General features: G+C 41.8%; 1 protein-coding gene across 3 annotated transcripts in view; it reads right to left on the bottom strand.

Moving 5' to 3' along the window:
* The window catches only part of rad51b (RAD51 paralog B), a 547632-nt gene that overhangs the window by 142939 nt on the left and 378175 nt on the right, over window positions 1-26518 (bottom strand). For all 3 annotated transcript variants that reach the window (XM_073040333.1, XM_073040332.1, XM_073040334.1), the window contains exon 9: window positions 25144-25262. In XM_073040333.1, the coding sequence (XP_072896434.1) occupies window positions 25144-25262 (119 nt within the window). The remainder of the gene's footprint in view (window positions 1-25143; window positions 25263-26518) is intronic.

Genomic DNA, 26518 nt, shown 5'->3' on the forward strand with positions numbered 1-26518 from the left:
GGCTCATGCCCATCAGTCCCATCCCCACACTTATTTCCCTACAACCTATTGTCTCTCCCCATTCTCCTGCCAAACACATCAATGAGAATGATTTACAGTGGCTAATTAACCTACCAAGTTGCACGTCTCTGGAACGTAGGTAGAAACCTTAGCACCCAGAGGAAACCTATACAGTTACAGGGAAATCGCGCAAACTCCACATAGGTAGCTCCATGGTTTGGATTGAATCCAGTTCACTGACAGCATGATTGTACTGTTGTCCTCCCCAGGTCTCACTCAGCCAGAGACCTCCAGCAATCTAACTATCAAGGTACAGTAAAAACAGTGTTGGCAGTGCCCAAATCATTGATAGTGGAGGCTGCTCGCTGGCATAAAGGTTCCAAGGGTACAGTGGTTGGAGGGTCCAAAAGTCATCCACTCAGTCACCTTCTGCTCTGAAAGTAAGTGACAGCTATCACTCCGTGTTGGTAGCCCGAACGTTTTAACTCAACAAGGAGAGTGAGTTTGAATGTCCAGACCTGCTGTCTGCCACCTTCTTAGCAGTGACCACGCAAAGCATCAGAAAGTCTGCTGAACTCCTGTGCTTACAATCGAATTTGTGTTATTTTCCCAGTAAAAGAAATTAGCAAGTGCTAAAGGCACACAGCCCTAGAACTGGCTCTCTGATCTCGTGGGCAAGGATGACACTTGAATTTCCTTCATGAATGAGGAAAATAGACCACGGTAAAGCAAGATGACAACCAAAAAGCATAAATCTTCGTGCCCTCCATCTGAGGGAGGGGTGGGAAAGCAGAAAATATTGGAAGCACTCAGCGCATCAAGCAGCATCTGCAAAGGGAGAAACACCAGGTCACCAACTTTCATCAGAATCGGAGAAAATGAGAACCAGAGTCAGAATTGACTTCACCGGTGAAATCTGTTAACTTTACAGCAGCAGTACAATGAAATGCATGATAAATAAAACTGAATTACATTAAATGTATATATCTATTAAATAGTCAAATTAAATAAGTAGTGCAAAAAAAAAAGAAGTAAAAAAGTAGCAAGGTAGTGTTCATGGGTTCAATGTTCATTCAGAAATCAGATGGCAGAGGGGAAGAAGCTGCTCCTGATCACTGAGTGTGTGCCTTCAGGTTTCACTCGTTTATTTTAAATTGTGCAGGAGGTTATACAGAGCAGAGAGAATGTCCATAGTAATGTGTTAGAGCCAGATAATTTCCTCTATTTCCCCACCAACTCACCCATCCACCCACACTGCCTCATTCTGGACAGAAACAGTTAATATTTCAGGTCAACACCCTTTCATCAGAAATGGAAAAATGAAAAAATGTGCACTTTTTAAGTTGCAGAGAAGTGTTGGATTGGAGACCAAGTATGTGGTAGAATGGCGATCTATCACAGACTTTAAGATATGGGATGAGAAGGGGGGAGGCAGAGAATGCGAAAGAAACTATTCTACAGGACTCGACAATGGTCTCCAACAACCTGTGACAGACACATACACCCATTGTTATCTCCACCCCTCATACGCTCTGCAACTTCAAAAAGATTTGTTCCCTCACTTTTCCAGTTCTGATGAAGGGTCAACAACTTGAATCATTATCTCTGTCAACCTCTCCTCAGATGCTGCCTGACCTGCTAGGCATCGGGAGCATTTCCTACTTTAATTTTAGCAAAGAAATATTTGATCGGAAACTTGACTTCATTTGAAATACTCAGCAGATCAGGCTGCAGCAATTTGGAAAAGCAACAGTTAACAGCCCAATGGTGGCACTGGTTTTACTTGATGCCCTCCCCCATCCTCTCTGAGAATTAACAAGCTTCCTTTGTCTCTGTCTTAGATCTGACAAAAGGTTTTCAGTCTGAAACATCAACTCTGATTCTCTTCTCACAGATTCAGCCTAGCCTTCTGAGTATTTCCAACATTATCTGATTTTTATTGAACTAAAATACAACTGTTATTGCAGAGAACTCCCAGGTCTTTCTTGCATAATACCCTAGGATATTCAATGTCTATCTGAGGAATAAGATGGCTTCTAGATCTAATGTCACTCACAGAAGGAAGGGGAGTAACTGGAAGGAGTGCACGATATTTTTGATGGAACAACAGCACATTAATTAAACTCAAGATGCCACCTCACTGCAAGTAATTAAATGAGAGGATGACTGCTCGAATATCTCACTTGAAGAGAGGTACTTCTCACACTGTAGCATTCTCTCAGTATGGCATTGAAGTGTCAGCAAGGATTATATAACATTGTACACGAATCCCTTCTCTAAGATCGTTCTGCACTAAAATATTTCCATCAGATAACCGTGTCTATAGACATCGGAAAGAATTTGGAAGACTACAGCATATGGTCCATAAAGTCCAGATTTTGGTTTCAAAGATAAAGTGCAGAAGTACAGGCACAAGCCTGCTCAGAGATGTTATGCTTGGATTGGGATCTGCTGTGGTTGAAGTGAATAAACTCTGGGAAACAGGAATGCGACATTCAGTTGAAGAATGCCTTTATCTGGACTGTGTCATTTCTGGTATGCTGCAGTGTTATCCAAAGTAACCACTCAGAGAAACAGCCAATGAGCTGGGCCAAAGTCACACTGGGGCCTTACTAATTCAAACACTTCGATTTATGTAATCTCTTCCATAAGTTCAAGATGTTTTATAACCATTGAAATCTTTCTAGAGTGCATTTGTAAAGCAGGAATCAGCAGCAGTTTTCCATGCATTAGAAGACATAGAGTAGATAAAGTGCAAACTACCATTTAATTTAAACATTTGGATTCCACAACTCAATTCAAATTTCAAATTTGGAAAGGTTACCAAATTGGGGAAGTAACACAAAGAACTCATGACTCATGGAGTAGGAGCATTTTGTGATGAAATGGAGAACTTTGAGCTGACTTATCAAACACAGATTTGGTGAATTCCACCTCAAGCAACCACCCTATCAAACCCAGTGCCTGTCTGTAGCAGAACCTGCTGGTCCCACAACACACACAAAATGCTGGTGCAACGCAGCAGGCCAGGCAGCATCGATAGGAAGAAGCACTGTCGATGTTTCAGGCTGAGACCCTTCGTCAGGACTAATTGAAAGAAAAGATAGTAAGAGATTTGAAAGTGGGAGGGGGAGAGGGAGATCCGAAATGATAGGAGAAGACAGAAGGAGGAGGGATGAAGCTAAGAGCTGGAAAGTTGATTGGCAAAAGAGATACTGAGTTGGAGAAGGGAAAGGATCATGGGACGGGAGGCCTAGGGAGAAAGGGGGAGGGGAGCACCAGAGGGAGATGGAGAACAGGCAAAGAGTGATTGTGAGAGGGACAGAGAGAGAAAAAGGGAAAAATAAACAAACAAACAAACAAATAAATAAATAAATAAAGACATACAAGAAAGCTGGATGAACTCAGCAGGCCAGCCAGCATCCGTTGAAAGAAGCAGACAATGGATGCTGCCCGGCCTGCTGAGTTCATCCAGCATTTTTGCACGTCTTGATTTGACCACAGCATCTGCAGTGTACTTTGTGTTTAAATAAATAAGGGGTGGAGTAAGAAGGGGAGGAGGGGCATTAACTGAAATTAGAGAAATCAATGTTCATGCCATCAGGTTGGAGGCTACCCAGCCGGTATATAAGGTGTTGTTCCTCCAACCGGAGTGTGGCTTCATCTTGACAGTAGAGGAGGCCATGGATAGACATATCAGAATGGGAATGGGATGTGGAATTAAAATGTGTGGCCACTGGGAGATCCTGCTTTCTCTGGCGGACAGAGCGTAGGTGTTCAGCGAAACGGTCTCCCAGTCTGCGTCCGGTCTCACCAATATATAGAAAGCCGCACTGGGAGCACCAGATGCAGTATACCACACCAGCCAACTCACAGGTGAAGTTTCGCCTCACCTGGAAGGACAGTCTGGGGCCCTGAATGGTGGTGAGGGAGGAAGTGTAAGGGCAGGTGTAGCACTTGTTCTGCATACAAGGATAAGTGCCAGGAGGGAGATCGGTGGGAAGGGATGGGGGGGGGGGGGGGGGAAGAATGGTCCCACATTGGTCTCATCAGCTTCCTCAGAACTGGAATGGAAGCAAGTCTTCCTCAATTCCAAGGGACTACTCAAGAAGAAAGACCGATCTACAGCCAGTTACCAAAGCTTGCTACTCGTTCTTAAACAGGTCAATCGCTATTGCATTATTTTCATTAATCACAGAATGACACAGGACAGAAAACTCTTCAGCTCAACACATCCATGCTGACTGTATTGTACAGCTATATTAATCCTATCTGTCCTCATTAGATCAGTGCCTTCCTATATCGGGGTCTGTTTAAATTCCTGTTAAACATAGTAATTGCATCTGATTCACCACATTTTCTGGGTGCAATTTCTGCCTGTTATAACATGATCTGGCTAACAGTCACATCTTCACCTCTTCTCACCTTTCTGCATTTTGCAGAGACTGCTTACTCTGTGACTCACTGGCCCCCTGTTTGTTATTACCCACCACTTCCCATCCATGGCATTTTCCCAATGTACTTGGAGATGTTCCATCTCCCTTTCACCTCTCTTCTACACCATCATCCAAGAGCTCAACAGTTATTCCAGATGAAGCAGCAATTCACTTGTACTTCTTCCAATCTTGACAAGCCAACCATATGATCTTAAGTCACTCCGTGCTTTGAAAACTCTTCACCCATGTCTGAGGAAACTTGATTATCCCAAAAAATTGACTAGTTTCCCTTTCCACAGATGCTGCTTGACTAGCATTTCTGCTTTTCTTTCAAAATTCTATCAGGTCCTTGGGACTTTCCTGTTTTCAGGCCTATGAACTTACGAGGGGTGATTGATAAGTTCGTGGCCTAAGGCAGAAGGAGGTGAGTTATTTACTTCAAACTTTCTGCATAATCACTCAGAGTTGAACTGCACGTGCGTGTAACGAGAGCTGTATAACTCACCTCCTTCTACCTTAGGCCACTGTTATGAATGTGCCGCAACTCTGAGGGGCCGAAGGGTACAAAGTCGCCCCCTCCTTTTTGAGAATCGCAAGATCGCTATTAATTCGGGTCTGGGACCCAGGAAATGAGAGAGAGACATCCAGAATACACAGGGTTTGGAATGTGTCCTGGCCTCAGCGAAACAAAACCACTGATAACGGCTATTGTCTCTTGGAGACGGAATTGTGTATTGAGTACTGTACTATTCATTGAAGCCCCTCAGGGGACGACCAGAGTGGGCTGGTTGAGGGATTGCATCATCCCAACCTGATTGACATCTGAGACCCTGTGAGTAAGGATAAAAGAGGGTCTGGGGAACAACCCCTTGAGACGCACCAGGAGAAACGCTAGAAATCCCGTGACAGCATTTAATAGCAACAGCTGGTGGGGGCTCGTGTGCGTCCTTCCCTTGCCTGGGATTGGCGGGCTCACCACGGAAGAACGGCTTTAGCTAAAGGAGAGGCCACAAGTGAACGGCCACGACAACGAGACTCCGACGGATCGAAATCATAAAAGGAATCGGCAAGTTTTTCTCCCAAAAACTTTCTCTCTCTCCAACCATTGCAACCCAGCGGTCCCCAAAGGCTGCAACCTGCATGAACTGAGTGAACTTTATATTTCCATCGGACAATACATTATCCCCTAGACAACGATAGAGCTTATTTCTTATTGATTATTATTATACCTGCACTTTTAGATTTAGTATTGACGACGTATATTATCTGTATATTTGCATTGATATTATTTTTGTGTATTTTTACTAATAAATACTGTTAAAAATAGTACCATCAGACTTCAACGGACCTCTCTATCTTTGCTGGTAAGTGACCCAGTTACAGGGTTCGTAACATCACCAACTTGTCTTTCCACTATTCCCAGTCTGCCGTTCATGCCTTTGGTTTCCTTTGTTTGGGTTGAAAGCCTGAGCACATGATTCTTTTCCTTGATCCCAATAATATTTTGCCAAAGCTTTGGCTTTGGGTAGGCCATTATTTAACCATAAATGAACACAGCTTGATTGTAATGGATAGGTCACAAACTAGTGGAGTTAACACTAATTTCCCAAATTTTTGATAAATTGCTGCATATTTTTTGTGCAACATGTTAAACCAATAAATTATGAGCAATTCTCAAACCACTGGAGGAATTTAATTAATCAGCAGCATCTGTGAGGGGATATGGACATTTGATGTTTTGGGTCAAGTCCTTTCATTTGAACTGAAAGAAATAGGGAGTGGGCAGTAGAAAGAGGAGGAGGAAGGGGTGGGGCAAGAGCTGACAGGTGATAGGTGGATCCAGGTAACTGGGGGTGATAGAAGGGGAGACTGAGAATAGGGCTAGAAGCTGGGAGTTGATTGGTGGAGGTGACAAAGGGCTGAATATGATGGAATTTGATAGGAGAGGAAGGTGAAGCATGGGATAAAAAGAGGAGTGTGGGAGGGTAGAGGGAAACCAGTATGATGAGTTGAAGCATAAGGGGCAGATGGAGAGAGTGCAATGGAAGGAGACATGGTGACATGGGCCAAGTGTTGCAGGTGTTGTTTTGTTGCATCTGTGGTCTCTTGTTGTTTCTAAACTACAGGCATTGCCAGGGTAGATTCCAAATATCTCCTCAATTTGTGCTCTCTGCCATAGAGTCATAGAGAGATACGGCTTGGAAACAGGAGCCTGGGCCCACTGAGTCTACACTGAATATCAGCTACCATTTACACTAATCCCCACATTCACGTCAATGCACTTAGCTTCCACCACACGCTGAAACACTGAAGCCAATCCACAGTGGCCAGTTAACCCAGCAACCTGCATATCTTTGGGATGTAGGAGGAAAGCAGAGCCCACAGAGGAAATACATGTGGTGACAGGGAGAACGTGTTAACTCTCCACAGAAGTACTGGAGGCCAGGATTGAACCCAGGTCACTGGATTTGTATGGTGGCAGCTCTATTATCTGCACCACTGTGCATCGTTGACTTCAACACCACTGGGTTAGTAGCATCCAGGCCTCACAACCCAGCCACTCATCTGTGAATGCTGTTGGAAAATGCAGATGCATTGGGGTTGACTATAATGTACTCCTCTAAGGATACCTTTGACATAGAGAATAAACAGTGTTTGTGATGCACAGCAGGACTTACAGTCTGGGAAAAGTGAGAATTTTATACAAGGCGCTAATTGTAACCTCAGAATGACTTATTGGCACTTTGCAGACATTGAATTACTTTTGAAATACAGTGGATTCCAATTAATTGGGACAAGTATATCTTGCACCGCTTGTGCAGCCGCCCCAATTATCTGAAGTTTCATAGAAATAGTTTAAAAGGTTTAAAAAAGAGAAACTGAGAAAGAAATTATTTTGTTAAATGAAATACAGATCAAATTTGAACAGCAGCCAATCAGGGATTGGGAGCGAGGAGAGAAGAGGTGACTCTCACAGTCAGCAAGTGTGCATTAAAAAGCATTGCTTCACTGGAACTTCGGTGTTTGCACAGCAGTCAGTCAGAGATTGTGAGCAAGAAAAGAGGTGACTCACACAGGTCTTATGGTCTTGTGAATGTGCATTAAAAAGGAGTGCTTCACAAGAGTTTTGGCAGTTTGAACATAGACCAATCAGAATCAGGCATAATATCACCAGATGTTGTGAAATTCATTAGCTTAGTGGCAGCAGTACAATTCAATGCATGATAATATAGGGAAAAATAAATAAGTATATCAATTACAGTAAGTATATCTATGCATACTAAATTTAAAAATGTACAGGATCAGAAATAATAAAAGTGAGGTTGTGTTCATGGGTTCAATGTCCATTTAGAAATCAGATAGCAGAGGGGAAGAAACTGTTCCTGAATCACTGAGCATGTGCCTTCAGGTACTTCTTACCTGACGGTAACAATGAGCAGAGGGCATGTCCAGAGGGATGGGGGTCCTTACTTTTGGGCACCACCTTTCTGAGGTACCACTGCTTGAAGATGTCTTGAATACTAAGGACCCAAGAAGGACCTGACTAATTTTACAACTTTCTGTAGCTTCTTTCAATCCTATACAGTAGCTCCCATACCAGACAGTGATGCAGGCTGTCAGAATGCTCTGCACGGTACATCTGTAGAAATTTGATTGTCTTAGATGACAAACCAAATGTCCTCAAACTTCTAATGAAATACAGCCACTGTCTTGCTTTCTTTATAGCTGCATCAGTAGGTTGGTCCCAGGATAGATCCTCAGAGATATTGAAACCCAGGAACTTGAAATTGCTCACTCTCCCCACTTCTGATCCCTCTATAAGGACTGGTGTGTGTTCCCTCATCTCACCCTTTCTGAAATCCATAATCAGCTCTTTAGTCTTACTGACATTGAGTACGAAGTTGTTGCTGTGCCACCACTCAACTAGCTGGTATATTTCACTCCTATCTGCCCTCTCGCCTCCATCTGAGATTCTGCCAACAATGGTTGTATCATCAGCAAATTTAGAAATGGCACTTGAGCTATGCCTACCTACACATTCATGGGTATAGAGGGAGTAGAGCAGTGGGCTCAGCTCACAAATGAAGTTAGGGCTTACGCAATGAATGGTAGGGCACTGAGGAGTGCAGTGGAACAAAGATATCTGGGAATACAGGTCCGTAAATAATTGAAAGTGGAGTCACAGGTAAATACAGTCAAAAAGAAAGCTTTTGTCACATTGGCCTTCATAGATCAAAATATTGAGTACAGGAGATGGGATGTTATATTGAAGTTGTGTAAGACATTGGTGAGGCCTAATTTGAAGTATTGTGTGCAGCTTTGGTCACCTACCTACAGGAGAATTGTAAATAAGATTGAAAGTGTACAGAGAAAATTTACAAGGATGTTGCCAGGACTGGGGGACCTGAATTATAAGGGAACGATTGAATAGGTTAGAAGTTGATTCCCTAGAATGTAGAAGATTGAGGAGAGATTTGATAGAGGTATAAAAATTACAATATATACATGATGTTCAAGATTTGATAGGGGTATAGATAGGGTAAATGCAAGCAGGCTTTTTTTCACTGAGGGTGGGTGAGACTACAACTAGAGGTCATGGGTTAAGGATGAAAGGTGAAATGGGGAAACTTCACTCAGAGAGTGGTGTGACCGTGGCACGACCTGCCAGTACAAGTGATGGATGCAATTTTGATTTCAACGTTTAAGAGAAGTTTGGATAGATACATGGATGGGAGAGGTATGGAGGGCAATGGTCTGTGTGCAGATTGATGGAACTAGGCAGCTTAAATGGTTCAGCACAGACTAGGTGGGCCGAAGAGCCTGATTCTGTGCTGTAGTTTTCGATGACTCTATGGTTCTATGATTACCAATACTAGTACAATACTATAAAACTGTGCATTAGTTCCTAATAGTTATCGACAAAGGTATTCATTTGGTGTACACTGATGTGTTCTTTTGATTGATTAGAAATGAACGAAATCAGCATAGATACCTAGTGCAGATAGTGGACTAGCTTAAAAACAGTGCTTTCAACAATTGCATCCTCTAAATCCTCATCTTAATTGTAACATTCAAGATGATTGTTGATACCTTCAGATTCTTATTGAAATAGTGAAATCATTATATTTTCACTCCTGGCCGTTTCTGGCATCTCCAAGCCTGAATGCTTGAAACCGCAGTGAGCAAAACAGTTTTGAATTGTCTAGCTATTTAATACTTGCCAACTATCAGTGACAAAAGTTATCATTTTTTGAACACAAACATGCAAGTGATACTATTTAAAAACTGTTTGCTCCATGTAGAAGGATTCTTCATTGCTACTTCTGCAACAGTTCTGTTTGACCAGTCAGGGTTGTTAGCCCTGAGCTGAAACTCTGTTCATTTAATGTAGCAGAAATAGAAACAGACTAAATAAGTGAAGTTCGATCTGTCAGAACCCAAACTGGCAGAAGTCGAGCGGTTCATCAAAAAGGCAAGGTCAGGTTCAGTGCCAGGACCTAATGGAATGCCGTATAAGGTGTTCAAGAAGTGTGAAGAACTAAGGAAGTACTTGTGGAGATTGTCAAACGTGGTGTGGAGACAAGGTGTTGTTCTTTTGTCATGGAGTGAGGCTGAAAGAAGTATACATCCCAAAGGAAGCGATTTCTATTACATTGAATCAGTTCCGACCAATTTCACTCCTGAATGTAGAGGGGAAGATTATGTTTGGCATTCTAGCAGAAAGAATATCTTCATTTGTGATAGAGAATGGATTGGTAAATACATCTGTGCAGAAGGCAGGAATACCAGGCTTCCCAGGATGCCTTGAACATACTAGCATGATATAGCATACCATCCAGGAGTCGAAAAGGTTGAGAAGAAATCTGGCTGTAGTTTGGCTTGATCTTGCAAATGCGTATGGTTCCGTTCCCCATGTCTTGATTGAGTTTGCGATGGAATTCCTGTGGATTCCTGCTAAGGTGAGGAACTTCGTTATGCAGTACTACAGCGATTTCCAGACGAGGTTTTCCACTCAGCAGTTTACAACTAGGTGGCAGAGCTTGGACATTGGTATCCCAATGGGATGTGCGATTTCACCCATCCTCTTTGTGTTAGTCGTAGGGGTCATTGTGAGGGCTGCAGAATCAGTGGGACCAGGTGTCGCACTTGATGGAGGAGGGGAGTTGCACCAATACGTGCGTTCATGGACGATCTCACCCTTTTGGGTCCTAACATGGAGGCAGTGGAAAGTATACTATCTAGACTCGAGGAGCTAATGGATTGGGGAAGAATGAAGTTCAAGACCAAGAAGTCAAGGAGCCTTGTTCTTAGGAGAGGAAAGCTGGTTGACTTTCATTTCACCCTTTGTGGAGAGGAGATTCCATCCATTCAGGACCAACCAGTTAAGAGCCTTGGGCAATGGTACACAGAGGAGCTGAGGGACACCAAGAGGGTTCAAGAGACAGGAGAACAGATCAGCAGAGGTCTGATGTCTGTCGACAATGTGGCTTGTCTGGCAAGTTGAAGTTGTGGTGCTTGCAGAACGGACTGATGCCACGGATAATGTGGCCACTAACTGCCTATGAAGTGGCAATGTCCCATGTTGAGGCAATGGAACGGAAGATCAACAAGTATGTGAAGAAGTGGCTTGGAATACTGAGCAGCCTCACTAATATTGCAATCCACAGTAGCCAGACAAAGCTTACCATCTCAGTGCAATCCCTTGTTGAAGAGGTCCAAGGTAGCCAAGGTAGGATCATTCTTGATGCTTCGAGACTCAAAAGACCGTCATCAAGAACATCCAGCCAGATGTGAGATCAGGCAGGAAGTGATCAGTCGGGGCAGCAGTCGATGAGGCAGAGTCTAGATTGAAGCACAAGGAGACTGTTGGGGCTACCCAGCTAGGCCGCCAGGGACTTGGATGGACAACCCACAAGTTGTGGTCATCTTCTACAGGTAAGGAGCGTCGTGAATTTGTAACGCATGAAATACGAGAGGTTATGAATTGCTAGTTTTTTTTATGCAAACACCTACTGCAAGATAAAATGCACAGTGAATGACTGGTCTCTCCTTAAAGTTGCTTTTTATGTTACAAAGATGGGCAGAGCAATGGCTGATGGAATTTAATTCCATTAAATGTAAACTGGTGCATTCTGGAAAGACATGCATTGTGTGTGTCCTGCACTGTAATAGGGCATACACAATGAATGATAAGGCCCTGGGAAGGTGAGGAACAGGGCGTATAGCCCAAAAATCTTTCATGATGGCAGCACATACAGATTATTAGGTAGTGAAGGTGGTAGAAAAATACTTGCCTTTCATTAGCCAGGCCTACAATACAAGAGCATGGAGGTAATAATATACCTTTCTTTGGCCACAGTTGGAGTTGTGGCTTCAATTCTGGATGTCTTTGTTTAGGAACACATGAATACACTTGAGAAGGCAGAACAAATTCACCATAATGTTGCCTGGGATGAAGCATTTCAGTAACAAGAGCCACTGGATAGGCTAGATGTTTCCTTGATGTAGATGAGGCAGAGAGCGACCGGACTGAGGTAAACAATATTTTGCAGTGAACAGATGGGAAAGATGATTCAAGACTTTTCCCCATAGCAGCAATGTCTAAAACAAGAAAGGAAAGATTAAGACAAGGGTCAGGAGATTTACAGGGCACCTGGGAATTATTTTTCTCCCATCCTTTTTACTGTCAGCACACTATGCTGCATAATGTTTTTCAGTAGTATTCCAAGGCTTCTTTGACAGCACTCCACAAATTTAACACCATTGTCTCTTACTAAATCCAAAAGGAAGCAAGTATATGGAAAAACCACAATCTTCCCCTGCCATAGAAATTTTTATCTGTTCTAACACTGAAGGAATCCAGACACTCCCCAATTAATAGCATTGAGACAAGCATATTAAATGACACAGATCAACATGTTGTCTCACCCCCACCTCTGTGAAATTAGTACACAATTCATCACTGTCTTGCCAGTAATCCCCACTTCCTAAAACTGAACTTAATACAAATCCAGTTTGAGAGGGAAGTTTGGCATGGTTAGGGTGTCTTTTACCCTAGATTTACAAAATCAGCAGAAATTATTTCCATCAAGATTTAGTCAATGTTTACCAGCAATAATGGTGTAACACACAAGGGTCAATTCCATCTACATCACTTGTCCTGTCTTCAGGTTAAATTATATCCAGATTGGCAGTTTTGAAAGTGTGGGTAAGGAAAAGTTTTAAAAAGTCATTAAAATACATCAGGCAAAGGTCAGTAATGTGAAGCCTAAGGATTGCAGATAACACACAAAAGAGAAGCTCAGGGTACTTGAATAGAGCACAGAAGAGGTTCAGGAAGTAGGGAATCTACAAACTGGAAAATTATACATCCTGCTTCTGTCCTGGTTTGTCTAAAACCACATAACGATGTTTAACAGTGAGATTTGTATGAATCTCATTTATCGTCATGATACTGGCTTGCTGGCATCCACAAGTAGATGTAGAGTATCCTAGTTATTATTGTGGGTTGGATGGATGAACAATATGGTTAAAGTGCTCCCACAAGAAGTTTGAAAGACAGTAATCTGAATAATACATCGGGTTTTATCATGGTAATTTATCAGAGTTAACTTAGAGCCAAGGGTAACAAAATGTCAGTAGAGTGTGGCTGATAAAATGTCTGAAATATCAAGTATTTGACTCCAGAGACAATTGGTGTCTTCATTTAAGTAAGAACAGATATCTTAAATTGCAAACACACTGTTTTTTAAAACCACTGCTGAATTTAAATGATTAGAAGGTGATTCCTAAGATAGGGAATGATCTGAGGCCAAGTGCTGGAAATTAATATGGATGGATACCCACCGGCCAGTCTAGATGTAATGAGCTGACTGGCATGACCCTGTGCAATATGAATCAAAAGGGCTATTTACAAAAAATGATCACATGGAAATAATTTTTACATAATCAGACTTTCATGCATTACTGCCAGTGATTACCATGTGTTTTGTGCTTACTTTCTGATCTGTGCTGCGAAGGTATTATTGGAAAATATCAAAAAAGGCCTGCAGTTACCCCTATGGGTAAATGAAAAGAAAAAGAGGAAGCATTTATGTTTATCGATAACACAGAAAGTCAACTTGTTGGAAAAACTTGGGAGCACTTTAAGTGTGAAGCATCTGACAGAGGAGTATGGTGTAGGAACGACTGCCATCTAGGACCCGAAGGGACAAAAGGACAAAATGTTAAAGTTCTCTGCTGAAAGTAATGAACAGAAGTTAATAAAAAATAGAAAAACACTACATAAAGTGAAAAATGAAGATCTGGATTGTGTATTGAAAGAGTGGATTAGTCAGCGTCGGAGTGAACATATGGTGATCATGAAACAAGCAACGATCCATCACAATGAACTGAAAATTGAAGGTAATTGTGAATATTCAGCAGGCTGGTTGCAGAAATTTAAGAAAAGGCACAGCTTTAAATTTTTAAAGCTTTGTGGTGATCACAAAGCAGCAGAGAAACTCACTGATGACTTTGTCAAGATCTTTGCTGAAGAAAATCTAATGCCAGGGGTAAGCCTGATGTTCCTCATCACAATGATGACGTACTCAAATTTCTCACATTGATGTGGTTGTAGTGTTCGCTGCTGCATTTGTTCCTTTTTGTAAGTGAAGATCTTCACATTTTTTGGCAATTGCAAAACATAACTTTTGCATGAAATCTAAATTTCATCTCCACTGAAAATCTTATTTTGAGTGTAACATGACCAGTGTCATTACTGCATTAAAAATAAAACATTGACTTTTTCACCTGTGATTAAATTCCATCTTGTTTTTATACCTTACATAAAACCTAAAATAGAAAGGTAAAATTCAAATACAGTGCATTTCTAATCAAAACACGGCATTGTAAGTGGAGGTTGAAAGCCTGCTATTGTTTGTTGTTCAACAGCTGACTCAGGTATTCTCTCCCGATGCTGCTGTGCTGGTTTTGTTACCCTGCACACATTATAATTTCATGATATTAATGGTATGGAATCATTTTTACTGTTACATGTGTGATGGATAAGTAAAGGCAAAAACTGCTTACTGGTAGCACATAAATTCAGAGTCGGGAATGAAAGTGATGCCAAACGGCCACTGACTGTCCACCTGGGCAGCCAAGGTAGTGATAGCTTACCTTTCTGATGGTTCAATGTATACATTATCATTTCATGCACAAAATTATTAAAAATATTTTATATAAAACTGCCTTCAGGGTATATGTATAAACTGTATATGTAATGTGATTCTTTCATAGGAAGGAGGTGCAGAAGCCTGAAGGCACACCCTCAGTGATTCAGGAACAGCTTCTTCCAATCAGATTTCTAAATGGACATTGAACCCATGAACACTACCTCATTACTTTTTCATTTTTTATTTTATTTTGCACTTCTTATCTTAATTTAACTATTTAATATACACATATATATATACTTAACGTGATTCTGTTTTTTCCCCATATTTATCATGTATTGCATTGTACTGCTGCTGCAAAGTTAACAGCATTCACAATATATGCCGATGATATTAAAACTGATTCTGATTTTCTGATTCTGGGATTACATGGATTTTGTGCTTAGACTTGGGTCCCATCCCCAAGGTATCTCATTATGTAGATGCAAATATTTCAAAGTCTGAAATCTGAATTTGTGCTCAGTAGTTCCAGCTATAACACTACATCAGCTAGAATTCACCTCCCATAGCATAAGATGTTAAACTTAAATAATGAGACAAAAACTTAAATCATAAGATGTTATTGTCTGCATTTGAGAAAAAAAGCATTAAAACATATATATTTAACACACTGAGCCAAATAAATTCATTATTAAACTCTACAACACAAGAGATCATAAACAGAGATCCAGTAAATGACTAAAGGAAGCAATCTTTCTTTTGAAAGACCTGCCCATTATCTACTGATATGTTGGTTCCTACTGTGAGCAGTGGTTCAGTGGTACCACTCTTGCTTCTAAATCAAGGTCAAAAGTTAGCCCAACTCCAGAGACAGGGAGGATGACTGAAATTGAAACTGGTGCAGTACTGAAGGAGTACTGAATGAGGTGCCTTCATTTGGATGGGACATTAAACTGAAGCCTCCAACTGAGTGAAGAAGACCCCACGTGTAAATAATACTTAACCCTTAACTGACATCATTTAAAGCACAGGTTGTAGTTTATGGGAGCTTGCTGTGTACACAGGAACAGTGGAATTTCTCACATTACAATCTACAGTAGATTCTGGTTAATTGGGCTATCAGTTAATCAGGGCAGCTACTTATTCAGGACAAGTCATAAAGAAGAAAAACAAAGCAATAAAATAGCTGGGATTTCCTTCATTTATTTGGGACACCATGTTGCTTAATTGAGACAGGAGACTATTGCTGAACATTTTCTAACTAGTGTCAGTCACCTGCATGTGGCCATTACTCTACTAGTATTGGTCGTGTTCTAATTGTTCTGTATTTCTTTTAACTACATAATTTTTTTACATAGTTCTATATGTTTTTAACTATTTCCATGAAACTTTGGCTAATTGGTACAGCTGTTATTGGAACAAAATATACTGGTCCTGAGTGTGTCCCAATTAATTGGAATCCACTGTATTTTAAAAGAATTTCTGTCTCTACAAAGTGACAATAAGTCATTCTGAGGTTACAATTAGCGCCCTGTATAAAATTCTCACTTTTCCCAGACTGTAAGTCCTGCTGTGCATCACAAACACTGTTTATTCTCTATGTCAAAGGTATCCTTAGAGGAGTACATTATAGTCAACCCCAGTGCATCTGCATTTTCCAACAGCATTCACAGATGAGTGGCTGGGTTGTGAGGCCTGGATGCTACTAACCCAGTGGTGTTGAAGTCAACGATGCACAGTGGTGCAGATAATAGAGCTGCCACCATACAAATCCAGTGACCTGGGTTCAATCCTGGCCTCCAGTACTTCTGTGGAGAGTTAACACGTTCTCCCTGTCACCACATGTATTTCCTCTGTGGGCTCTGCTTTCCTCCTACATCCCAAAGATATGCAGGTTGCTGGGTTAACTGGCCACTGTGGATTGGCTTCAGTGTTTCAGCATGTGGTGGAAGCTAAGTGCATTGACGTGAATGTGGGGATTAGTGTAAATGGTAGCTGATATTCAGTGTAGACTCAGTGGGCCCAGGCTCCTGTTTCCAAGCCGTATCTCTCTATGACTCTATGGCAGAGAACACAAATTGAGGAGATATTTGGAATCTACCCTGGCAATGCCTGTAGTTTAGAAACAACAAGAGACCACAGATGCAACAAAACAACACCTGCAACACTTGGCCCATGTCACCATGTCTCCTTCCATTGCACTCTCTCCATCTGCCCCTTATGCTTCAACTCATCACACTGGTTTCCCTCTACCCTCCCACACTCCTCTTTTTATCCCATGCTTCACCTTCCTCTCCTATCAAATTCCATCATATTCAGCTCTTTGTCACCTCCACCAATCAACTCCCAACTTCTAGCCCTATTCTCAGTCTCCCCTTCTATCACCCCCAGTTACCTGGATCCACCTATCACCTGTCAGCTCTTGCTCCACCCCTTCCTCCTCCTCTTTCTACTGCCCACTCCCTATTTCTTTCAGTTCAAATGAAAGGACTTGACCCAAAACATCAAATGTCCATATCCCCTCACAGATGCTGCTAATTCATTAAACTCCTCCAGTGGTTTGAGAATTGCTCATAGTTTATTGGTTTAACCTGTTGCACAAAAAATTATGCAGCAATTTATCAAAAGTTTCAGAAATTAGTGTTAACTCCAATATTTTGTGACCTATCCATTGCAATCAAGGTGTGGTCGTTTATGGTTAAATAATGGCCTACCCAAAGCCAAAGCTTTGGCAAAATATTATTGGGATCAAGGAAAAGAATCATGTGCTCAGGCTTTCAACCCAAACAAAGGAAACCAAAGGCATGAACGGCAGACTGGGAAAAGTGGAAAGACAAGGACCATCTTTTCCAGAAATATGATTTTGTTTGCAACAAAAATACATCTGTTTATAAAAACACAAGTGGTCCAGGAGACCAAAGAGGCAGCAGGTGCTGAAATCCAGAGGAAAAGATAAAACTGCTAGAAGTAATCAATGGGTGAAAAAGCATTTGTAAAGGCAAAAGGAAGGTCAACATTTTGGGTTAAGGCCCTGCATCAGGGCTGAAAATGTAGGAGGGAGAATGACCATTAAACAGAAGTGAAAGGAAGCTATGATACAGAGGCTGGGAAGCAATAGGTGGCCATTACATAGAAGTGGGAAGATGTTGTCCATCCATTGGAGTATCAAATCTAATGAAAATACTTATAAAGTTTTCAGGCAGAATTGCAAGACAAGAGATTGGAATTATTTTAGAATTACTTTAAGGAATGACTAAGACATTCTATCTATCTATCAACTGCAAAAAGTCAGGATGTATGGTGATATCCAAAAAGAAGGAGAATCCTATCTGCAGGCTGAGAATAAATGGGGAAGACATAAAACAAGTACAGAACTTTTGCTACTCAGGAAGCTGGGTGACATCAGTTGGCAGGTGCGGCATGGACATCAAAAGAAGAATAGGGATGGGAAAAGACACCTTTACGAAATGAAGAATATACTAACCAACACTAAACTAGGCATAACAACCCGCCTCAGAGTACTGAAATGTTACGTTTATCCAGTTATGTCATATGATTCAGAATGTTGGACAATATCTAGTAACATGAGGAAACGAATTGAAGCAGCAGAGATGTGGTTTTTGAAGAGAATGCAAATATCATGGACGAAGTGAATATCTAACGAGGATGTCATGAACAGAGGAAGCACAAAAAGAGAAATAATGTATGAGATCATGAAAAGGTAATGTAACTTCATTGGACATGTGACTAGGAAAGAGGAGTTAGAATGCACGGTAATTAAGGGAAAGATTGAAGGGAAGAAAGCAAGAGGAAGGCAAAGATAAATGATGATGGAGACAGCAGCCAGAGAACTGGAAATGAATACCAATGAATTGATCCACTTGACCTGTAACAGGAGTGTGTGGGCCACGGCAGTCAAAGCTCAAACTGGGCATGGCACCTGATGATGATGATGAAGACATTGATTAGGGAAGAAAAAAATGTTTATGAGACTAGACAGTCAACATAAGCTTCTGTAAGTTGTGTGTAAGTGCAAGTACAAGTGTGCAATTTAATATTCTTTATAGATGAGGATAGAAATAAAATACAACTGGAATAAAGAAATAACAGATGAATTTGACAAACAATTTGTATTATATTCACAGAAGACACAAAAACTTCAAGAGTCCAGAGCACATGAAGTGAAAGAAATTAGTACCATTAAAGAAAAACTACGAGATACATAAGTTCATAGGCCTGAAAACAGGAAAGTCCCAAGAACCTGATAGAATTTTTAAAGAAAATCAAAAATGCTGGAAGATCTCAGCCAGTTAAACAGCATCTGTGGAAAGAGAAACCAGTCAATGTTTTGGGACAAACAAGGTTCTTCAAACCTGGGCAAAGAGTTTTCAAAGATTAGCTGGGTGACAAGTGAATTGCAAGATTTATGATCATATGGTTGGCTGGACTAGATTGGAAATAGTACAAGTGAATTGCTGCTTCTCTTGGAATAGCTGTTGAGTCCTTGGCTGGTGGGGAAGAAAAGAGGACATTTGGAACATCTCCTCCAAATGCATTTGGAAAATGCCATGGGATGGGAAGAGGCGGGTAGTAACAAAGGACAGACCAGAGAGTCACAGAGTGACTGCAAAATGCAGAAAGTCAAGGAGAGGGGAAGCCGGAAAATATTGTAACAGGCAGATATTGCAAAGCTAATGGCCCATGGGGTGTAAGTTGAACACCAGAGAACCTCTGTCCTAGCGGAGAGGGGATGAAAATAGATATGCAGGAAATAGAAAAAATGTGGGTTAGAGCTCCATCTACTATGGTAGAGAGGAAGCAATGTTTCAATAAGAAGAAAGACATTCAGAGCCACCTGGGGAAGGTTGGATGCTCCTTAAATGTCATGAGAGTAACTCCCTCCATCACCTCTTCAGGTAGCACAATTCAGTCATTCAGACCCTATCCCTCTGTATGAAATAGTTCCCCTCAGAGCTCCTCTAAACCTCACACCTCTCATCTTAAATCTATATTGTACCTGCAGATCACAGAGCTGTCAAGAATGGGATTAGTTTCACACACTATTTATATCCTGAAACTTTCCTTCACTCAAGGGATTTTGGTGATGGAACCTGCTTTTATAATTGTATTTCCAGTTGAGTTCTGCTTCATTTTAGAGATGCAGCAGTACCTCCTCCACCTCACTTAAATAAACAATATGTTGAGAAAAGCATAGTCTCTGTTCAGAAACATCAATCTGCTTGAGGACTAGACAACTAAATGTGGATCTGGGAGGCAATGTTTGCTGCCAAAGTAGAAGGTTGATGATCTCACATCCACTGACAGGCATGGGAGTTGGTCTATTAAAGCAACTCTCTCAGCAGTCCCAAGCTCTACACGTGGTGGACAATTTAACACTCCCAACAGCTCTGAAACTCAAAGCAATTCGAAGCATTGCTCTAGGGGTTCCCTACAGCCAAAACGCTAGAGAAAAATCCAATATAAACAGGGAATTTTGGGAAAGATTCAGCATGTCAGGCAGCATCTGTGGGCAGAGAAACAGAGCTAAAGTTTCATGTACAAGATCCTTTGATAAAATGGGAAAGAGAGAAAACAAGTTAGTTTTCAGCAGGGTAGAAAGCGAGGGAGAGATGGGTAGGAAACAGGGCGTGAGGCCACATGAGGTAATATGGTAGTTAGAAGCAAACTATGCTCCTTTCTGCCAATGGCAGGGCCGTGGGGCATGTCCAGCAGTCCGCAGCATAATAATGGTGATAAATAAACTGAGCTTGAGAGAACATTTCTGCTCCTCTCCTCTGCTGATCTACTCCATTCTTTTTCTCAGTGACTCAGTTTAATGCCTTTCCTCTAACAGTGCCTCAGCCCTGTACTGGATCTTCAGCTGAGTCTGTGGTCGGGTTTTTTTGGAGCAGTTTTTGAACTCCTGCCCATCTGACCCAGAGGCAAGATTGGTAGAAAATGAGCCACAATTTACATCAGACAAAGCTAAAGAATTGTTAGGTAAATATTGCAGTAAAGATGTTAAACAATGTTAGAATGAGCCAAGAGACAATTCAGCCAATTCCTTGTGACCATCAATTGATTTTACATACTATTTTGAAGGAATGGAATGGAAGGAATGGAAACCACACACCTAAGTATTCCTACTACAACCTTAAGCCACTACAAGGTGTTTTTTAGTTTTTATTTATTTAGAAATACAGCACAGAACAGGCCCTTCTAGCCCAACAAGCTGCACCACTCAGCAACCCAGCTATTTAACCCTAACCTAATCACAGGACAATTTACAATGACTAATTAGCACATTAACTGGTACATCTTTGGAATGTGGGAGAAAACCAGAGCATCCAGAGGAAATCCACACATCAATGGGGTGAACAAACAAACTCCTTAGAGACGTGCTGGAATTGAACCCCGCACTCCGATGCCCAGAGCTGTAACAGCATTGCGTTAACCACATTTTATTGTGCAGTCACTATTGTAACATAGAATCTGTGACTCTCAACAAAGGACTGACAAATGGGAATGAATTAGATGAAGTGTTTCATGAATGCTGGTAAGGAGTAAATGGTGACCTGACTTCCCTTCCCTATCTTCAAAGTACACCTCCAGAAAGGAAGGACAGAGCTCCTACAGTACTGAAACAGAATTTCGGCCTTCAATATACTCAAAATTTCAAAGTTAATTTATTATCAAAGTACAAATATGTTGCTATATACAACCCTGAGATCTGTTTTCTTGCAGGCACACACAGTAAATCCAAGAAGCACAATAGAACCAAAGATCACACCCAACAAGACAAATAACCAACATGTAAAAGACAACAAAATGTGCAAATGCAAAAGAGAAAAAAAAGAAAAAATAATAATAAATGAATAAGCAATAAATATTGAAAACATGAGATGAAGAATCCTTGAAAGTGAGTCTATAGGTTGCGGGAACAGTTCAGTGACTGGGCAAGTGAATTTGTGTGAAGTTATCCCTTTTGGTTCAAGAGCTAGATGGTTGAGGGGCAATAGTTATTCCTGAACCTGGTGGTGTAGGTCCTGATACTTCTGCACATTCTTCTGATGGCACAGTGAGAAGAGAGCACAGTCTGGATGGCGGGGGTCCTTGATGATGGATGTTGCTTTACTACAACAGCTCTCCAAGATTTCTCAGTAGTGAGGAGGGCCGTATCCCCTGTTTTTTGTAGGATTTTCAGTTCAAGAGCATAGGTGTCATAGGGTTATACTAAGCCATGATGCAACCACTCCATATGCTCTCCACATCACATCTATAGATTTTGTCGAAATTTTAGAGGTCATGCCAAATCTTGGCAAACTTCTAAGGGAGTAGAGGCACTGACGTATTTTCTTCGTAATTGCAGTTACGTGCTGGGCCCAAGACAGGTCCTCCAAAATGATAATACCAAGAAATTTAAAGTTGCTGACCCTCTCCACCTCTGATTCCCCTGAAGAGTCCTGGCTCATGGGCTTCCATTTTCCTCCTCCTGAAGTAAATAATCAACTCCTTGGTCTTGCTGACATTGAGTAAGAAGTTGTTGTGGCACCACTCAGCCAGTTTTTCAATCTTTCTCCTCTATTCTAATTCATTACCACCTTTGATTCATCCAACGACAGTGGTGTTGTCAGCAAACTTAAATATGACATTGGTGCTGTGCTTAGCCACATAGTCATAAGTATAAAGTGAGAAGAGCAGGGGGCTAAGTACACAGACTGCCTGATTTATGCACCTTTGCTGTCCAGATGTTTCAAGATTGAGTGAAGAGCCAATAAAGTGGTATCTGCCATGGACCTGCTGTGCTGGTAGACAAATTGGAGCAGATCTAAGACATTTCTCAGGCAGGAGTTGATATGTTTCATCACCAACCTCTCAAAGCGCTTCATCACATTGGATGTAAATGCTACCAGACAATAATTACTGAGGCAGGTTACCATGTTCTTCTTAGACACCTGTAGAATTGAAGTGGGTGGGTACCTCAGAGTATGGAAACAGGACACTAAAGATGTCAGTGAGCACTCCAGCCAGTTGATCAGCACAGGCTTTTAGCACTCAGCCAGGTACTCCGTCTGGGCCAGATGCGTTCCGTGTGTTCATCCTACTGAAGGCTGCTTTCGCATCGGCCACGGAGTCTGAAATTACAGGGTCATTGGGGGATGTGGGAGTTTGTAATGGTTCCTCCATGCTTTGACAGTCAAGGTGAGACAGAATACATTGAGCTCAACTGGAAGCGAAGCCTTGTTGTCACCTATGTCACCTTGGTTTCACTTTGTAAGAGGTAATAGCATTCAAGCCCTACCACAGTTGTCAAGCATCTTCAGTTATTCAAGTCTGGGCCAGAATTGCCACAACATAGTGAGATGGTTTTCTGGAGATTGTATCTGAACCTCAGCAGATTGTGGATCTCATGGTTCATCCAGGTTTCTGGTTAGGGAAGACTCTGAATGATTTTGTGGGTACACGATCATCTAAGATTGTTTTCATAAAATCCATGACAACTGTGGTGTATTCATTCAGATCCTCTGATGAGACCTTGAATGCGGCCCAGACCACTGACTGAAAACAAGCCCGTAGCCGTTCCTCTGCCTTCCATGACCATCACTTTGTTGTCCTTATCTCTGGAGCCTTGTCCTTTAGCCTCTGCTGGTATATAGGAAAGACAGCCAAGTGATCAGATTTCCTGAAGAGCAGTCAAGGCATGGAATGCTAGGCACTCCTTATTGTAGTATAGCAGTGGCCAAGTGTGTTGGGACCTCTGGTGCTACAGGTTATATGCTGATGGTAAATGGCCAGGGATTTCTTCAAACAAGCCTGGTTGAAGTCCCCGGCTATGACTTGAAATGTGTCAGGGTGGACTGTTTCTTGTTTGATGATAGCAGCATTCAATATCTCGAATGCCTGATCAATGTTGGCTTTTGGTGATAGGCAAACTGCGGTCAGAAACACACTCTCTTGGTAAGTAGAATGGTCGGTACTTGATCATTACATGTTCCAGGTCAGGAGAACAAGCATGTGACAAAACCACCACATCCGAGTGACTCAATGAGTTTATCATGTAAGACAGATCCCCACTTTTTCCTCTCTCCGAATTAGCAGTTTGGTCCATCCTATGTACTGAGAAGCCTCCAGGTCCTACTGACCTAACCGGTGTGTCCAGATTGAGCCTGTCTCCATGAAACAGAGAATACATCAATTCCTCATTTCCCTCCACTACAGTAATCTTGCTCTTAGAACCTCAATCTTTTTCTCCATCGCTTGTACCTTTGCAAAAAAGATAGTGGATAGAGGACCTTGCATCAATTGGTGTTTTAGTCTGGCTTGGAGTCTGTTGCTTCTCCCAGCCGCTTAAAGGTGCCATACCTGTATGCTTGAGAGTTAAGCCCGCGGAGAGAAATTGCTAGTTCACTGAGACAGTACAAAAGTATGTTGCCTAGAGGTAAATTACATGCTGCAGATTGTAGTGAGAGTAATTCAAGAGAGGTCTATTTAGAAGTTGTGTAAGCAGCTTGCAATAGGTCATCGTGGTTCACCAGCGCCATCTTGTTCAGTTGGATATAGGGCTCAAATCCATAGACTGCAGACTCATAGTGCATGGTGTCATGGAACCATACAGCAGGGCGAAAGGCCCTTGGCCCAACTTGTCCATGTCAACATAGATGCCCATCTAAACTAGTCAATTTGACTGCTTTTGGCCCATATCCCTCTATCCATGTGTCTGCCCAAATGCTTAATGACATCTATGCTTTAACAGGGCAACCAAAACTATGTTTCATGTCTGACCTATCATTTTTTACAAATAACTTGAATGAGAATATTGTACAGTTAGAGCTTGCAGGGGGAAAATAATCACAGAAAGACACTGCACAGAAACAGTCCTTTTGGCCCATCAACTGTGCCTACTCATTTACATTAATCCAATATTATTCCCATTTTTCATCCTCCCTACATTATTACCAGATTCTACCACTCACCTACAATGCAGGGGCAATTTACAGTAGTTAATTTACCTATCAACATGTAGGTCTGTGGATGAGGGAGGAAACCTTTGTGGTCGCAAGGAGAACATGGAAATTCCATTCAGCACCAAAGGTCAGGATTGAACTCAAGTCTGTGGTGTTGTGAGGCAGCAGGTCTAGGAGCTGTGCACTATGCTGCCCAGTAGGCTAGGCCTCCTCCTCCCGTTTTATGCCGGTCATTCTAAAACTGAGAACATGCAGTATGTTTGTGTTATTCTGACATGCACAGTCTTTGAGACAGAGGAGAGAATGGTCAGTCAGAAACCTGCAGCACACATACCTGATTAATGTGCTGCTGCTGTGTGTTACAAAGGAAGTGGATAAACAGTAACTTGGGCTGATTGAGAAGCAACTAGCTTTTACAGCTTTTTGCAAACTATTATCAACAGCTTCTCTTCGCACTTACTCATTGGAGCTCTGCACACCACCCCTGTGGTCAAGATCTTTAACCTCGTGTGGCAACCCACATATTGAGATGGAGGCTTTGTTTTCTCTGCCGCTGCTCTGGCTTGCAGCCCCTGAGAATCTCACCTGCCTGCTGTGGTAGTCCAGATACTGCATAATAAGCCTGGTGTTGACACTGTGGCTCCACGTGTTTCCCAAGGCTGCAGTCGCATAGCCTGTTTCTCCGTCAGGGCTAACCCCGCAACCTGCAAGCAAGAGCAAAGCACAGTAAGTAATTTAGCAGAAAATGACAAAGCAAACTTCATTTATTGCTGATGCTTTGTGGTGGTGAACCTAATCGACAGTGAAGCTGCAATACCTATATCAAGTACTCCTCAGCAAACCTGTAGAACAGGGTAGAACAAGGCAAGAGAAAGAATTTGCCTTTCATAACTCATGTTAAGTACTGTATATCTGAAGCATTTTCACGGTTGCATTGTAGTAAATGCAGCAGCCAATTTATGCACAGCAAGCTACCACAAACAGTAACCAGGATTTTTCAGTGCTAAATTCTGGTCAGGAGGCCTGAGGTAGACAGCCATGCTATTCATTGAATAGTGCCATAGGATCTTTCAAGTTCAGCCTAAGGAGAGAGACGGGTTTCAAATGAGCCTCACATAGAAAAGATAGCATCAGCAAAAGTGCAACAATCCTTCAGTTGTGCACTGGAGGATTATAAAAAAAACGCCTATTCCAGTCTCTGGAAAGAAAATTCAAGTTTGCAGTAAATTTATTATCAAAGTACAAATATATTACCTGTACTACCTTGAGGTTTATTTTCTTGCAGGAACTTCTAGGGAAAAAACGTAATAGAATTTTACAAGCAGCTATATAAACAGAGACTGGCAAACAACAATGGCAAAAGAAGACAAAAAAAACTGGAAAAAAGTCCTTGAAAGTGAGTCTGTGAGCTGCAGACACTACTGAGTAGTGGTGAATTAAGTTATCCGTGCTGGTTCAAGGAGGGTAATAACTTCTGGTAAGGTGGCGGCTTCTACAGGGTCAACCAAAGGTGTTATTGTCTTTTTAAAATGAATTTATTATGATTGCATTAAGAATTTATAGTACTGCAGGTCTACCCCATCGGTGAGTTGCTTGTTGGTTTAGAAACTGAAAGAGCTGGTTGGTGCAGACCACGGTGCTGCCCGTGATACAGAAGCATCAGTGCATGAAAGAGGTGTGCCGTCAAACAGCAAGTCATTGTCTTCGTCATTTTTCTTGCTATTGCAAGAAATGTTGGACATACATGGTGTGGAATGCTGCGTCCAATTCACTGGTTTATTGGCAAATGGCAGGGGACCTGTGAGGCCTTGGTCATAGCAAGGACTAGGCCTCAAACTGCAGTGTCACCTGTTTGCACTGCAGTGTGGCGCAGGCTCTATGCTGGAGACGGTGCTGCCCTCTGACCCCATCTCGGTGTTCACTTGGCAGAACACAAGCTGTTACCATTGATTGCATTTGA

The sequence above is a fragment of the Hemitrygon akajei genome, chromosome 3 (assembly GCF_048418815.1).
Source record: "Hemitrygon akajei chromosome 3, sHemAka1.3, whole genome shotgun sequence".
NCBI lineage: Eukaryota > Metazoa > Chordata > Chondrichthyes > Myliobatiformes > Dasyatidae > Hemitrygon > Hemitrygon akajei.